The sequence below is a fragment of the Alosa pseudoharengus genome, unplaced genomic scaffold (assembly GCF_046254945.1).
Source record: "Alosa pseudoharengus isolate Yale_2024_CS ecotype anadromous, Long Island Sound unplaced genomic scaffold, YU_APseudo_1.1 YU_APseudo_1.1_scf_13, whole genome shotgun sequence".
NCBI classification, from domain to species: Eukaryota; Metazoa; Chordata; class Actinopteri; order Clupeiformes; family Clupeidae; genus Alosa; species Alosa pseudoharengus.
In genome coordinates this window covers 37,159,072-37,172,928 of record NW_027468598.1, presented here as the reverse complement: position 1 = coordinate 37,172,928, position 13,857 = coordinate 37,159,072, and the positions used below count along the sequence as shown (strand labels likewise).

General features: G+C 44.9%; 1 protein-coding gene across 1 annotated transcript in view; it reads left to right on the top strand.

The window, feature by feature from the left end:
* Window positions 1–270: 270 nt before the first annotated feature.
* The window catches only part of LOC143121424 (eukaryotic translation initiation factor 4 gamma 1-like), a 73,537-nt gene continuing 59,950 nt past the window's right edge, over window positions 271–13,857 (top strand). The window contains exons 1-5 of the mRNA XM_076281784.1: window positions 271–324; window positions 4,350–4,414; window positions 6,720–6,845; window positions 9,565–9,645; window positions 10,969–11,178. Of these exons, the coding sequence (XP_076137899.1) occupies window positions 6,765–6,845; window positions 9,565–9,645; window positions 10,969–11,178 (372 nt within the window). The 5' untranslated portion in view covers window positions 271–324; window positions 4,350–4,414; window positions 6,720–6,764. The remainder of the gene's footprint in view (window positions 325–4,349; window positions 4,415–6,719; window positions 6,846–9,564; window positions 9,646–10,968; window positions 11,179–13,857) is intronic.

The following is a 13,857-nucleotide window of genomic DNA, read 5'->3' as shown; positions in this document are numbered from 1 at the left end:
CTGCTGCTGTCATCTCGAGGAAGAGCTTCAACTAAACTAACCCAACAGTCCGGCAACCGGTACAAGCTAAACAGTAAGTGATTGACTTTATGACTCTGTTTGGGACCCCGCAGGCATCGTGAGCGTGAGCTCTGTTGAAAACAAAGTTGCTGTGTTTAACGTAACTATTTATGCCGGTGCACAATAACACACAACTTCCAAAATCACACTCTTTCCCTCGTCACATGACAAGGGAGAGAGGAATTCCCATTGTGGTTGAGCCGGAAATAACGACAAGGTTTCGGACGGAGGTTTCTGTCCGGCTCTGCGGACTACAGGAGAGAGGTATTTTACTATTGGACTGGTTTTGCCCTTCTGCATTTTCCCGAAAATTCCAGAAATATCATTAAGTGTCTCTTTCTTTACGTGTATTAGAATGCAGTACTCATGTGGGGTTGTTATGTGTGGTTTGTCACGACTGTAGGGTAATTTTACCGGCATCACCGACCTCGGCTAACGTTAACGTCTTCTGTCTTTCGGACTCCTCGCTTTCCCATTCAACTCTGATCCCAACGCACAGATTGTCAGCGAATTCTATGACATTGATATAAATCAAGACACATGTAATTTCAGTATTTTGATCACAGATGGCCTCAGACGGATCCTGGATGGAGAAATTTCACTGAGGCATTCACGTTAATGGTAGTTTTTAGTTCCATCAACCCATGATTCAAATCCGAGCTCTGTTGATCATTAGACTAACGTTAACGTAAGTTAGCTGAAGTGATATTATTGTGGTAACTAGCAAATAACTTAACTGATGCCACATGCGCTACATTTAATAACAGCAGCTGTTACAAAAACTCCCAGGCGGTTGAAACGTCAGTTTGGGTGCCGACTGGCAAGTTAGCTGGCCAGCTAATATGGCAGCCACGGGAGTAGTCTTCGTCTGCTGTCAAGCCGAATTCGTTATCCTGTGTGAGCCAGTTCGTCTGTCCTTCTTTCCCCATGCCTGTAAGTTATATGTGTGGTCAAGTGACATGTTACGCCCTTAATGTTACTCAGTGCCTTACAATATCTCTGAAGCTAACTGTAAATGCATGCCAGGACAGGAAAACATGTTGTCATGTCAACGATGCCTGAAAGATGCTTTTAAGGCGACGAATACTCATTTGCACACGTGTGGCGACTACAGTTAGTTTATAAAAGTATCAGAAAGTTGGGTAATGTATTAAATTGATTTAACTGTTGCAATGCTAACATTATATGTTAACGTCACTTCTGCTGCCACAAGGAATTAAACGCGATGTCGTTCGATTAATTTAGCTGAAATGAAAAGCATTTGTACCAAGGTGTACTAGTACAGGAATGCTAAGCTAAAAAGCTACCCCCTTGCCCTGGGTTTTTGGGGGGCGCTTGTCAGAAGGTAGGTTAGGCCTTGCGTGGTCCGTTTGGGGCTCCGCTTCTGTTGGTGAGTTATGTGCTGTTGGTAAATATCGATTTGTAAATTAATCCACATCGTAGTAAATGAAAGATGTGACTTCCAAGTAACGCTCAGCCGCTTGTACTTTTGTTTGTATGCAGATAACGTTATTACTCATTCACCTGTCAAAGTGTATGTAGCGTTGTATAGCTTGATTGCTAACGTTATTGATAAATAACCTAAAATCTCGGCTTAGAAAGTTGTGCCGTTAGCTAACGTTGACGTTAGCTGTTGAACTGAGAATTTAGTTAGTGAATGGCTTGTGTTCCATTGACAAACTCGCAGTGTTCTGTGAAAAATGGGTAACGTTGTTCATTGACAGGCGCTAGCATTGCAGTCACACGTTGGCACTGCTGCTACCAGCTTATAGCTAGTAAGTTAGCTGCCGTAGCCTACCTTTCGATGGGTGGGTGGAGATCTAGTTATTGCTTACTAACTAATCATTGTTTGGGTGTTGCACGAAAAGTTTTTGCGGTCATTTCGAACATGCCAGAACAACACCATTGTACCAGAGCCGTATGCATTGTACGTACGTACGTGTGTGTACATACATACTTGAGCATGGAACTGCATTGCATAACTGGCGTTAATGTTACATCGATGTTGAGGGTTTAAAATGGATCAGAGTTAAACAGCTAGTGTTTCACTGCCGAAAGTGACACCTGACAGTTTTGGGCGACTGAAGGGAAAGCGTTGTGTATGTTCTGGCCGTACCAATCAGCGAACATCAGGCATTCACAACCAGGTTGAGTTTATGTTAAACTTAATTTCTTTAAAATGGTCAACTTATTGTGATAAGTAGTGAGGCAGCCCAATACCCTTGAAGTCTCACTCCATTGAAATGAAATGTCAAGCGAGCTGTCGGACCATCTGACAGACAGACGTACTTTAACGTTATTTTGCACCTTAAATGCTTCGAAGCCTCATGTGTGAAATTGAGACAGTGCTTGTCGTGCCGTCGTGGTTAAGGCTAAGTTCTAAGAGAATTAACACTAATCATTTTGGACACGGGGCCTTGTGGCAATGCAGTGCTCAATCCCAGCGAGGTCTTGATTTGGTGGCAAGTAAAAAGTTCGCAGTGCCGTTCATATTAGCAGTGTTGACGTTAGCTCGCCTTGGCCTGTTTTTGACAGCATGCAAGCATTTCCCCCTGTGAGGCGAAAAGCGAGCAGCCTTCCTTGTAGCTGATATTTCAGTGCTGAGAGGCTAGCTGCTGTCTGTGCTAACATTACATGAGCCATGAATAGGCACTGGCTTGCTTGGAAAGTGTTGCTGCCGTTTGCAACAATACGTTAGTAAATTGACGGTTAAGCATAGCATTAGCATGGATTGAGTCGCCATCTGTATCTCGTCGGTGTTGGTCGTAGATGGCATTCTGCTAACAGCATGGATGCACACACCCGGCTTTTTTCCCTCATGCATGTGCTCGTCTCTGCCGGTCTGCGCTTAGTGCGCGCGCGTGAAAGCAGAAACCACGTGAATGCGTCAGGCATGCCGCCAGCTTGCGCTGGTGCCGCCGCCTATCGCCAAGCACGTGAAAGTGGCGAGTGTGACTATCCAGCCACGACCTAACATTTGGTTTCAGGTATAATTACAGATTAAACATAATAATAATAATAATAATAATAATAATAATAATAATAATAATAAATAACCTTTTGTGTGTGGCTGCGGTGTACTGTATGACAGTGGTGTAGTTTAGTTAGCTGTAAATATACTGTGATGTAGTAGTTAGCTGTAGTGGGTATACTGTGATCAACCCCAAAAGTTAATACCTATCCTTGCCTACTTAAAGTGGGTATACTGAGATGGGGATGCTTTTTAAGTGGGTACACTGCGTAGTCCTGCATATCACTTAGATTTCACTAGCTGCTACTGCTGTATGAACTCATCCTAACGTGTAGGCTGGGGAGTGTCATGGAATGAACTTCTACTAAGCATAGGGATACCTGTGTATCTGGCTTTGATTACAATTGCTTCGGTGTTGTGTCTCTGTGTGTAGGACACTGTAATGGTTTTCACAATTCTTCATTCTGTATGTGACAGAAATCACAAACACACACACTCTCCCTCCTTTTTCTGAAGTGTGCATGACTCAGATGTTTCCACTGCACTGATACCTTGTGTGTGTGTGCGTGCGCGTGCGTGCGTGCGAGAGTGAGTGAGTGAGTGTATGAGTGTAGTTGTATGCAGAAGTATAATCGTGTTCTTTGTTGAGAGGGTCATGTTAATCTCCAGAGGTGGGCACCGTTTCAAGAGGCACAGTGGTAGCATTTGTTTCATGATTTTGTCAGCAGACATCCATGTTGCTGGTATCTTGAGTGTTAAATCACAGATGTACTTTCCTTAGATATCTGTTCAGTTTTGCGCCAGAAATCTGCTAATTTTTCACATAGATCTCTGTTTCTCGAGGTCAGTACTGTCGGTATGGGAAAAAAGGAAACAATCGGGTTAGCTACCTCGAGTTGCTGCAGTCAATAGCTTCCAGATAGTGTTACACTCTGGGGGCATGTTGTTCATGATGTTGCCCCAATAGTTCATGACCCCAGATTGTAGCGCTGTAGCTGCCAGTCTGCTCATAGCTGTTGGTAAAACCGATGGTTTTCAGTCTTTTCATACCGACATTGTATTGGTGCTCTCGAGGAACGGAGCTCTATGTGAATAATCGCTGGATTTCTCCTTTTAATTCCCAGAACATGTCCGGAGTTCAGCACATGTCTGAATACAGATTAATGTCTGACCCCACCCTCCCTCTCTCTGATGGATGGAGTGTTGGTCTGACACCTCCCTCCCTTTCTCTGATAGGTTGAGTGTTGGTCTGACACCTCCCTCCCTTTCTCTGATAGGTTGAGTGTTGGTCTGACACCTCCCTCTCTTTCTCTGATAGGTTGAGTGTTGAGCCGAGCAGTGTGAGCCACAGTCCCTGAACGGGGACAGAACACACCCAAGACAGTGAGTCATCCGTGTGTGTCTGTGTGTGTGTGCGTGTCTGTGTGCGTGTCTGTGTGCGTGTGTGTGTGCGTGTGTGTGTGTGCGTGTGTGTGTGTGCGTGTGTGTGTGTGCGTGTGTGTCTGTGTGTGTGTCTGTGTCTGTGTGTGTGTCTGTATGCGTGTCTGTATGCGTGTCTGTGTGCGTGTCTGTGTGTGCGTGTGTGTGTGAGTGCAGCCCCTTTCAGATAAACTGGACTCTGGACATGATCCAGATGTCACATGGGTGGGCTGTATGTGTTTGTGTCTGAACACAAAAGGGTAAGACGCGGGATTCATTACATTACATATGGCTGATGCTTTTTAAGCCCAAAGAGACTTCCAACAAGTGAAACAAACAAGGTAGAGTGTGATAAGGACAAGTTAGTGTGTGTGTGTGTGTGTGTGTGTGTGTGTGTGTCAAGGTAGAGTACGATAAGGACAAGTTAGTGCAGCAGTGAGTGCTACTTCCATACAGTCAAGTGTCAGTTCTAAACAGGTGGTAAGTGCTAGCATTAGCAAGGCTAGTTGTAGGCATTGCTACGAGAGGAGAAGCCCTCTGCAAAGCTGGGTCTGCAGGAGTCTGTTGAAGGCAGAGAGGGACGCTCCTACTCTGGTAGGAACTGATCGTACGTTCCACCAACGGGAACAACAGATGAGAAACGTTTGGATTGCCCAGAGCGTACGGGTGGCAGAGCCAGGTGCCGTTCGTCTGAGGAGCGAAACGGTCGGGAGGTAGCGTACGTCTGTATGAGTGCGTTCAATTAAGTTGGAGCAGAACGGTCGGGAGGTAGCGTACGTCTGTATGAGTGCGTTCAATTAAGTTGGAGCAGAACGGTCGGGAGGTAGCGTACGTCTGTATGAGTGCGTTCAATTAAGTTGGAGCAGAACGGTCGGGAGGTAGCGTACGCCTGTATGAGTGCGTTCAATTAAGTTGGAGCAGAACGGTCGGGAGGTAGCGTACGTCTGTATGAGTGCGTTCAATTAAGTTGGAGCAGAACGGTCGGGAGGTAGCGTACGTCTGTATGAGTGCGTTCAATTAAGTTGGAGCAGAACGGTCGGGAGGTAGCGTACGTCTGTATGAGTGCGTTCAATTAAGTTGGAGCAGAACGGTCGGGAGGTAGCATACGCCTGTATGAGTGCGTTCAATTAAGTTGGAGCAGAACGGTCGGGAGGTAGCGTACGCCTGTATGAGTGCGTTCAATTAAGTTGGAGCAGAACGGTCGGGAGGTAGCGTACGCCTGTATGAGTGCGTTCAATTAAGTTGGAGCAGAACCGGAGAGTACTCTGGACTCTCCTGTACTCCTGATTCACACCTTCACCGTGCAAAGCTGATGGTGCCCCCACGGCTTACCTGTAGTTTATAAGTCTTAATCAAGTTCATCAATTCATTCTTGTTCAGGACAGGCGGGCGCGAGTTTGCAAAGAACAAACAGAACAGGCCAAACTCTGAGCCAAGATAGCGAACCACTGCATCACCATTTAACTGTAGGCTATGGCCAGATTGTCGCGACAGCCTTGGACGAGAACGCTTACCGGTAACTTGGGTGCTACACAAATACTTTCTTAAAAGGGCAACTTTCAGTCTCCAGGATCTTATTGCGAGTGTGTTTTGGGGCAAGTGGGTTTTGGGGCAAGTGGGACAGATGGAAACATGTAGCCCTTTAAGGGAAAATCAAATCCATGTTTTCAGACCTTTTTGTTTCAACCATCTGGACTTGCGTTAGTAAACATCATTATTGAACCTGTATTGTGCTCCATACCTCGACAATATTATTGTGCGTCAACACTGCCTCGTCCCCACACACACACACACACACTTAAACCACCCGGAGTGATCAACACTGCCTCGTCCCCTCACACACACACTTAAACCACCCGGAGTGATCAACACTGCCTCGTCCCCACACACACACACACTTAAACCACCCGAAGTGTTTACTCCAGCCCCGCGCCGTGTGTGTGTGTGTGTGTGTGTGTGTGTGTGTGTGTGTGTGTGTGTGTGTGTGTGTGTGTGTGTGTGTGTGTGTGTGTGTGTGTGTGTGTGTGTGTGTGTGTGTGTGTGTGTGTGTGTGTGTGTGTGTGTGTGTGTGTGTGTGTGTGTGTGTGTGTGTGTGTGTTGTGTGTGTGTTGTGTGTGTGTTGTGCGTGTGTTGTGCGTGTGCGTAGTGTCTGTGTAGCCCTTTCTGTGGGTGATATATATATATATATATATATGGCTTTGTGTGAGTGCCTGATGTATGTCTGAGTCTGTGAGTGTGTGTGTAACTACCTCCGTCTCGGTGTGTGCAGGTGTGTGTGTGTGTGTACGCGTGCCTTCATGAGGATCCTGGTGAGATGAATAAGCCGCCGCAGCCTCTAACGGGTCCCCCCTCTGCTCCCACACACCCCCCCGCACCCTCCCCCGGCCTCCCGCAGGTGAGGAACACACACACACACACACACACACACACACACACACCTACGCTACACACACACACACACCTACGCTACACACACACACCTACGCTACACACACACACACACACACACACCTACGCTACACACACACACCTACGCTTCACACACACACACACACACACACACACACCTACGCTACACACCAGAGGAGGCTCCTTCATTGAGGAAAGGGAGGAACACCCTCCCTAAAATTTCAGAGAAAAATAAAAAATATATAAAGTGAATTACTAATCTGATAAATTACTGTTAATATTACTATTTTTAACACTTTGAATGAACAAAATCGTTCCTCTAGGTCAAAATGCCAACAGCACCCCCTATCATATTTGCAACTTGTTGTTGTTGTCCTGGAAACACAACACTTCTGCTGCTCTTACATAACTTGCACCACTATGCCACTTTATTTCTTACTTAGGTCAAACAGAACTACCTCAGCCTCTTATTGGCCTGACTTTGCACTAGTATTTTATTTTATTGACTGTCTATGCACAATTTCAACCAAATTTTGCTGCTCTTATTTTTTCATTATATGTGCCCTCTTATTTACTTATTTACTTACTTTTTTGTTTACTTGAATGTTATGTTTGTCTGTGGACTTAAAATTGTTAAAATATGTCTTGTCTCCACCGTGGGATAGTGAGAAACGTAATTTCGATCTCTTTGTATGTCTGGAACATGTGAAGAAATTGACAATAAAGCTGACTTTGACTTTGACTTTATCACAATTGGAAATTACTGTATGGAGGAGCTTCCTCCTCAAGCCCCTTATTGAAGTCCATTATAAACGGCTCTGACCCCAGCGGCTCGTGAATCACGTCGTTTTCAATGGCCAAGGGAGGAAGCTCCTCCGTACAGTAATTTTCAATTGCGATAGGGGGTGCTGTTTTTAGCGGCAACGGTGCAAGAACGTTATCTGCAGTCATACAGCTAATCTTGTGTTGAACAGAAAGCTTGTTTTTTGCTCGTGAAATAAACAGTACAATGGAATCAGAGGACAATATCCATCTTTTATACATTCAAATACAGTGCGAAGGTTAGGATCAAAGCAGGAAGACCAGTTCCAAAAATTCCTATTCCAAAAAGAAATGGTAAGGCTAGTTTAGGCTGCTGAATGCTACATAGTATGACAAATGGCTAACTGGTAACGTTAGCACAGAAAACAATCAGCTATAGCCTACAGCTGCTGTCCTGTCACAAACGTGGACAGTTCATTTGGTGATAGGCTAAAACATTTTTGGATAGTTATGCGTTGCTATAATCATCCAAGTTATGCCTTAACTAAACAATTGTTAAATAATGTTCTTGTTGTTAATATGTTATTGTTACTAACTGTATCTTTTGATGGTAACATTGTTAATGAATGTTTCAGACCATGATGCATTCCTGTAATGACGTCTTCAGTAACATTTGCCTTTTGAGTATAAATTCTCACTTAGCTTAACCTGTCTTTAAATTATAGCGATTTGGCTTTAAAAACAATAGCATGTTACAAATAACCACATTTAAGGTCTATTTTTTAATGGTAAATAGTTACATGGTTTTAGAAAACAAGTGTCTATTTTTAGTGTTAAAGACTTTTCTGCAAATGTATTACATTGAGAAAAACCTCCAGACTTTTCATAATTTTGCACATCTGGAAAACAGTATTTCATAACTAGACCTACAGATCTTCCCTGACTTCCCAGACCTAAATTTACATTTATTTACATTTAAATTTATTAATTTAGCACTATTATCCAAAGTGACTTATTGCACAACATTGCCAGTTAAAATGCTACATAGTACTGCTGTTATAAATGTGTCGGGGTAGGTGGCCTACATCTATTCACATATTGCCACTAACACCAATCAAGCGGACATTCCTTCCTCCGTTATTTTTTTAACCACCGGCCGCCACTGCTACACACACACACCTACGCTACACACACACACCTACGCTACACACACACAACTACGCTACACACACACACACACCTACGCTACACACACACACACACACCTACGCTACACACACACACCTACGCTACACACACACACCTACGCTACACACACACACACACCCACCTACGCTACACACACACACCTACGCTACACACACACACACACACACACACACCTACGCTACACACACACACCTACGCTACACACACCTACGCTACACACACACACCTACGCTACACACACACATACACACCCCTACGCTACACACACACACCTACGCTACACACACCTACGCTACCTGTGTGCATTCTGTGTGTGTACGTGTGTGTACGTTTGTGTACTCCATGCGTGTGTGTGTGTGTGCGTGTGTGTGCATGCGTGTGTGTGTGTGTGTGTGTGTACGTTTGTGTACTCCATGCGTGTGTGTGTGTACGTTTGTGTACTCCATGCGTGTGTGTATGTTTGTGTACTCCGTGTGTGTGTGTGTGTGTGTGTGTGTGTGCGCGTGTGTGTGTGTACGTTTGTGTACTCCATGCGTGTGTGTGTGTACTCCGTGCGTGCGTGCGTGTGTACTCCGTGCGGGCGCGTGTGTGTGTGTGTGTACTCTGTGCGGGCGTGTGTGTGTGTGTGTACTTCGTGCGGGCGTGTGTGCGTGTGTGCGTGTGTGTGTGTACTCCGTGCGTGCGTGCGTGTGTGTGTGTGTGTGTGTGTGTACTGACTGTGTCTTCTTCTGCAGCCTGGCTTCCCTCCTCAGCAGCCGTCTGTTGTGTTTGCCACACCCCCTCCAATGAACCCTGCACAGCAGCCTCCCCGACCGGTATGAGTTACACACACACACTTGCACACACACACACACTTGCACACACACATACACGCACGCACACACACACACACTTGCACACACACTTTCACACACACACACTTGCACACACACATACACGCACGCACACACACACACTTGCACACACACGCACACACACACACACACACACACACACACACACACACACACTAGTGTACTACTAGCTAGCCTGCCAGCGGTGAATGCAATATTGACACCGTAAGGTTTAGTAGCCTTGCTGTCTTCGCTAGCATCTGTAGCGCAATTCAATTCTGCATTTCACCTGCTGACAACTGCGTGGATGCTCATGTGATTGGTGGGAATGGTCATGTGATGTGAGCGTGTGTGTGTGTGTGTGTGTGTGTGTGCGTGCGTGTGTGCGCATGTGTGTGTGATGGAGAGTGGATCTGGGCAGTGGCTTGCTGGGCAGCTCGTTGACCTGATACAGCTGAGACGGGGGGGGTTATGGAGGGGGGTGTGTGTGTGTGTGCGTGTGCGTGTGCGTGTGCGTGTGTGTGTGTGTGTGTGTGTGTGCGTGCGTGTGTGCGCATGTGTGCGTGTGCGTGTGCGTGTGTGTGTGTGCGTGTGTGTGTGCGTGCGTGTGTGCGCATGTGTGCGTGTGCGTGTGCGTGTGTGTGTGCGTGTGTGTGTGCGTGTGCGTGTGCGTGTGCGTGTGTGTGTGCGTGTGCGTGCGTGTGTGTGTGTGTGTGTGTGTGCGTGCTCTGATTTCGGGGGTAACCAAGGACACCCCATGCCCGGAGGAGTGAACTCTAGAGCTTTCAGAAAAGGACCTCCACACACTCACACGTGTTTGTGTTTGTCTTCACGTGTTGCCATTCTTTCTGCCATTCTTTCTTTGCTTCTGTTCTCTACTCTGGTTTCCACTTTTTTGACATCTCACACTTTCTTCCTCCCTCTCTCTCTCTCTCTCTCTCTCTTTCTCCCCCTCTCCCTCTGTCCTTCTGTTTTCATTCCACATCACACTTCATCCCTCTCTCTCTCTCTCTCCCCCCCTCTCTCTCTGTCCTTCTGTTTTTCGATGCTGGTTTCCACATCTTACACATCCTCCCTCTCTCTCTCTCTCTCTCTCTCTCTCTCTCTCTCTCTCTCTCTCTCTGTCCTTCTGTTTTCATTCCACACCACACTTCATCCCTCCCTCTCTCTCTCTCTCTCTCTCTCCCCCTCTCTCTATCTCTCTCTCTGTCCTTCTGTTTTCATTCCACATCACACTTCATCCCTCTCTCTCTCTATCCTGTTTTCGATGCCCTCCCTCTCTCTCTCTCTCTCTCTCCCTCTTAGCCGTACTACCAGCCCCCGCGTCCCTCATTGGCCAGTAGTGGTGGGCGTGTCCAGTCCCCTGCCTCCGCCCCTCGGCCAATCCCAGCTCCGCATGGGACACACCCCGCCCATGTCTACCAACCAGGCTCCCACTCTCAGGTCATGATGATTCCTCAGCAGCCAATCCCATTTGCCAACTCCCAAGCCCCCGCCTACTTTATACCTGGACAGGTGAGCGGCAAAGCACCTAGGAAACAGCATTTCTGTGTGTGTGTGTGTTTGTGTGTATATATATGTGTGTGTTAGGGATGCAACAGTATACTGTATATTATTGTTTTGAACAATACGCCACCCACAGTTCAATACGCAGTCGTGAACCGCGATAAATCGGTACATCTGTCATTAATGATTTGCAAACGTTTATCATTGTGCTGCAAACTACACGAACATTAGACATTCACAAAACACCTCTAGAGAACCAGTGCATGGGGCCCGCTCACCTCTGCAGCCTATCAGGGCTTCCCTGCCAATGTAGCAAAGCACAGCCAGTGGGGCAGGATTTGGAGGGTTAGCTTCAGCCAGTTAGCATGGCATTTGGCCGACGACATTTTTCACAACATGGCGTTACATGGTTGCAACTTCCGGCACCAGTTTGTACATTCTGATTGGTAGATGACAGCTCATGCACAAGTTTAGTGTTGGGCACGACCGTCCTCGTTGTCTGTGTTGGTTAACCATATTTCTGGAAGATGACAAATAAAACGACTACCTTCTTGGAATAAACTACTGATACTTGACTTAATGGCTACATGGTTTAGGCTGTATTATACCAAAGATCCTTGATTACTAGCCAGATAGAGCAACGTAATTTGTTACTATGGGAGCAAAACGGGACAGTTCCGGTCTGCATAAGTGGGAGTGTCACATTAAGTCACTAAATAAACTTTCTCTCTTAACAAGCAATAAGAGCAGATAAACATAATGTATGATACCAATGAATCGTTCTTTAGGACATGGAATGGATAATTTAATTAGTCTGTGAACCGAGCTAGCTAGCTAGCTAACGCTATCTTAAAACGCTATACAAGTGGATAGGAGTAGCTATGGCAATACAGCTATGCGCTAACAAGTGACTAGTAGTTGAAGGACTTCGCTTAAACTTAATATACTGTTGCAAGTTCACTTTAACTAATGTCAGTAATGTTATTCAGCTAGTTGTCATTTTAAAAAAAAAATACACTTCTCCGTTTAAAATGTTACCTTAGCTAAAAGGGTAGCTAGCCTGCTAACAACCAGAGAGTAACTGGCAGCAGCATGGCCTGATATTAAGTTATTTTATTACAAATCCGAACACTAAAAAATTACACTATTAGGCTTGAAATGATCACAAACAGTTACAGATTCTAACATTTTTTTCCAAAAAAACCCTCAACAAATCCAGAAAGACATAATGACCAATTTATTGGTAAAATTCCACAAGTCTCCATTGACATTAGTGCAGCGAGGGCTTACTCTGGTCTGCATAAAGGGGGATTTCCCCCCCTCCCCCTTGCAATAATCGAACGCGGAAGTTGTCGAACGTTTGCGCCTCTCGCTCCACTTTAACCCTCTCTGGTGCTACTGGACTTTGTGGTAAATAAAAGAAAAATGTAAATGTTGTCATATTAGGCTGCTATTTGCCTTATTTGTGGGTGGACAAGGTAACTGACTATGACAATACATTTTAGCAGATGCATAGCAATGACCTATATCCAATTATTAGCCTGCTCACTGCGTTGTGTAGGCTATGGAAACTATTTTAAAACGCACAGGCTGTAGTTCCTACCTGTAGTCCATGACAACGCAGCGTTGGGATTATGTATAAGCAGCATCTCTCCCCAAGTGATTTAAAACGAAATATATATATATATATGACTTTAGTTTGCTTTCTTGCATCATTGACATGATTAGGCTATGCATTTGATTTAAATGGTCAGGCTGCCAGGCTAATATCCAACAACAAGCCTGCTCGAACAACAATACCCGAGGGATGTGGGCTTCTATTGGTAAGTTTAATTTGCGTTGCCTTCGTCTGCCTGCAAATGTAGCCTAGGTTTAACAAGCTGCAAATTCAGGTAACACTTTATTTTAAGGTTCACATGTTATCCACCAATACATACCTAATTAATACCTGTATTAGTGACTTGTAAGGCATGTGTTAGGCAAAATTAACCATTTGTTAGGTGTGTATTCACAAATTTCTTGTTCATGATGAATTAGGCCTTTATTATTGATATAATCTTAATAATGACCTTGTAAGCCTTGATCTCTACATACTAATTAGTAGTAAGTACCAAAATAGAATATGCATAACCTACTTGTATACTGTCTGAATAAATCCCAAATAGTAGGAGAACAGTTGTAGAATAAGTAAGTGTATGGCTCAACATCATTGCTGCATTTCACTGCCCAGGTTGCTGTGTGAAATAGCACTTAATAACTGGGAGATTGGCTCCCATTCTAAAGTGGAAACTGGTTCCTTGGTAGCAAGCACATTATCATCAGTAATACCTCTGCAGAATGTACTTATTAGTCATGAATTGGTTCCATATTCTAAAGTCAGGCATTATTATTATTAAGAATTATATGATGGGAACAGTCTAGACTATAACTCCTGGTCAATACAGACATTCTTTACCCTTAATACATTGCTAGTGTATACATTGTTCATTCAAAATATGGTCCCTGTTCTAAAGTAGAGGCTGGGACAATGTTTATTTAACAAGTTCTGTAAACATGTTACATTGTACTCTCAATGAGCTCACAAAGCACAAAAAGACTAGCAATACCTTCTCCCAATACTGATAAAATACTAGTCCACTCTGGCAAGTAAATAGCAAATGTTCTTTTGTGTGATTTATTTACTAGTAC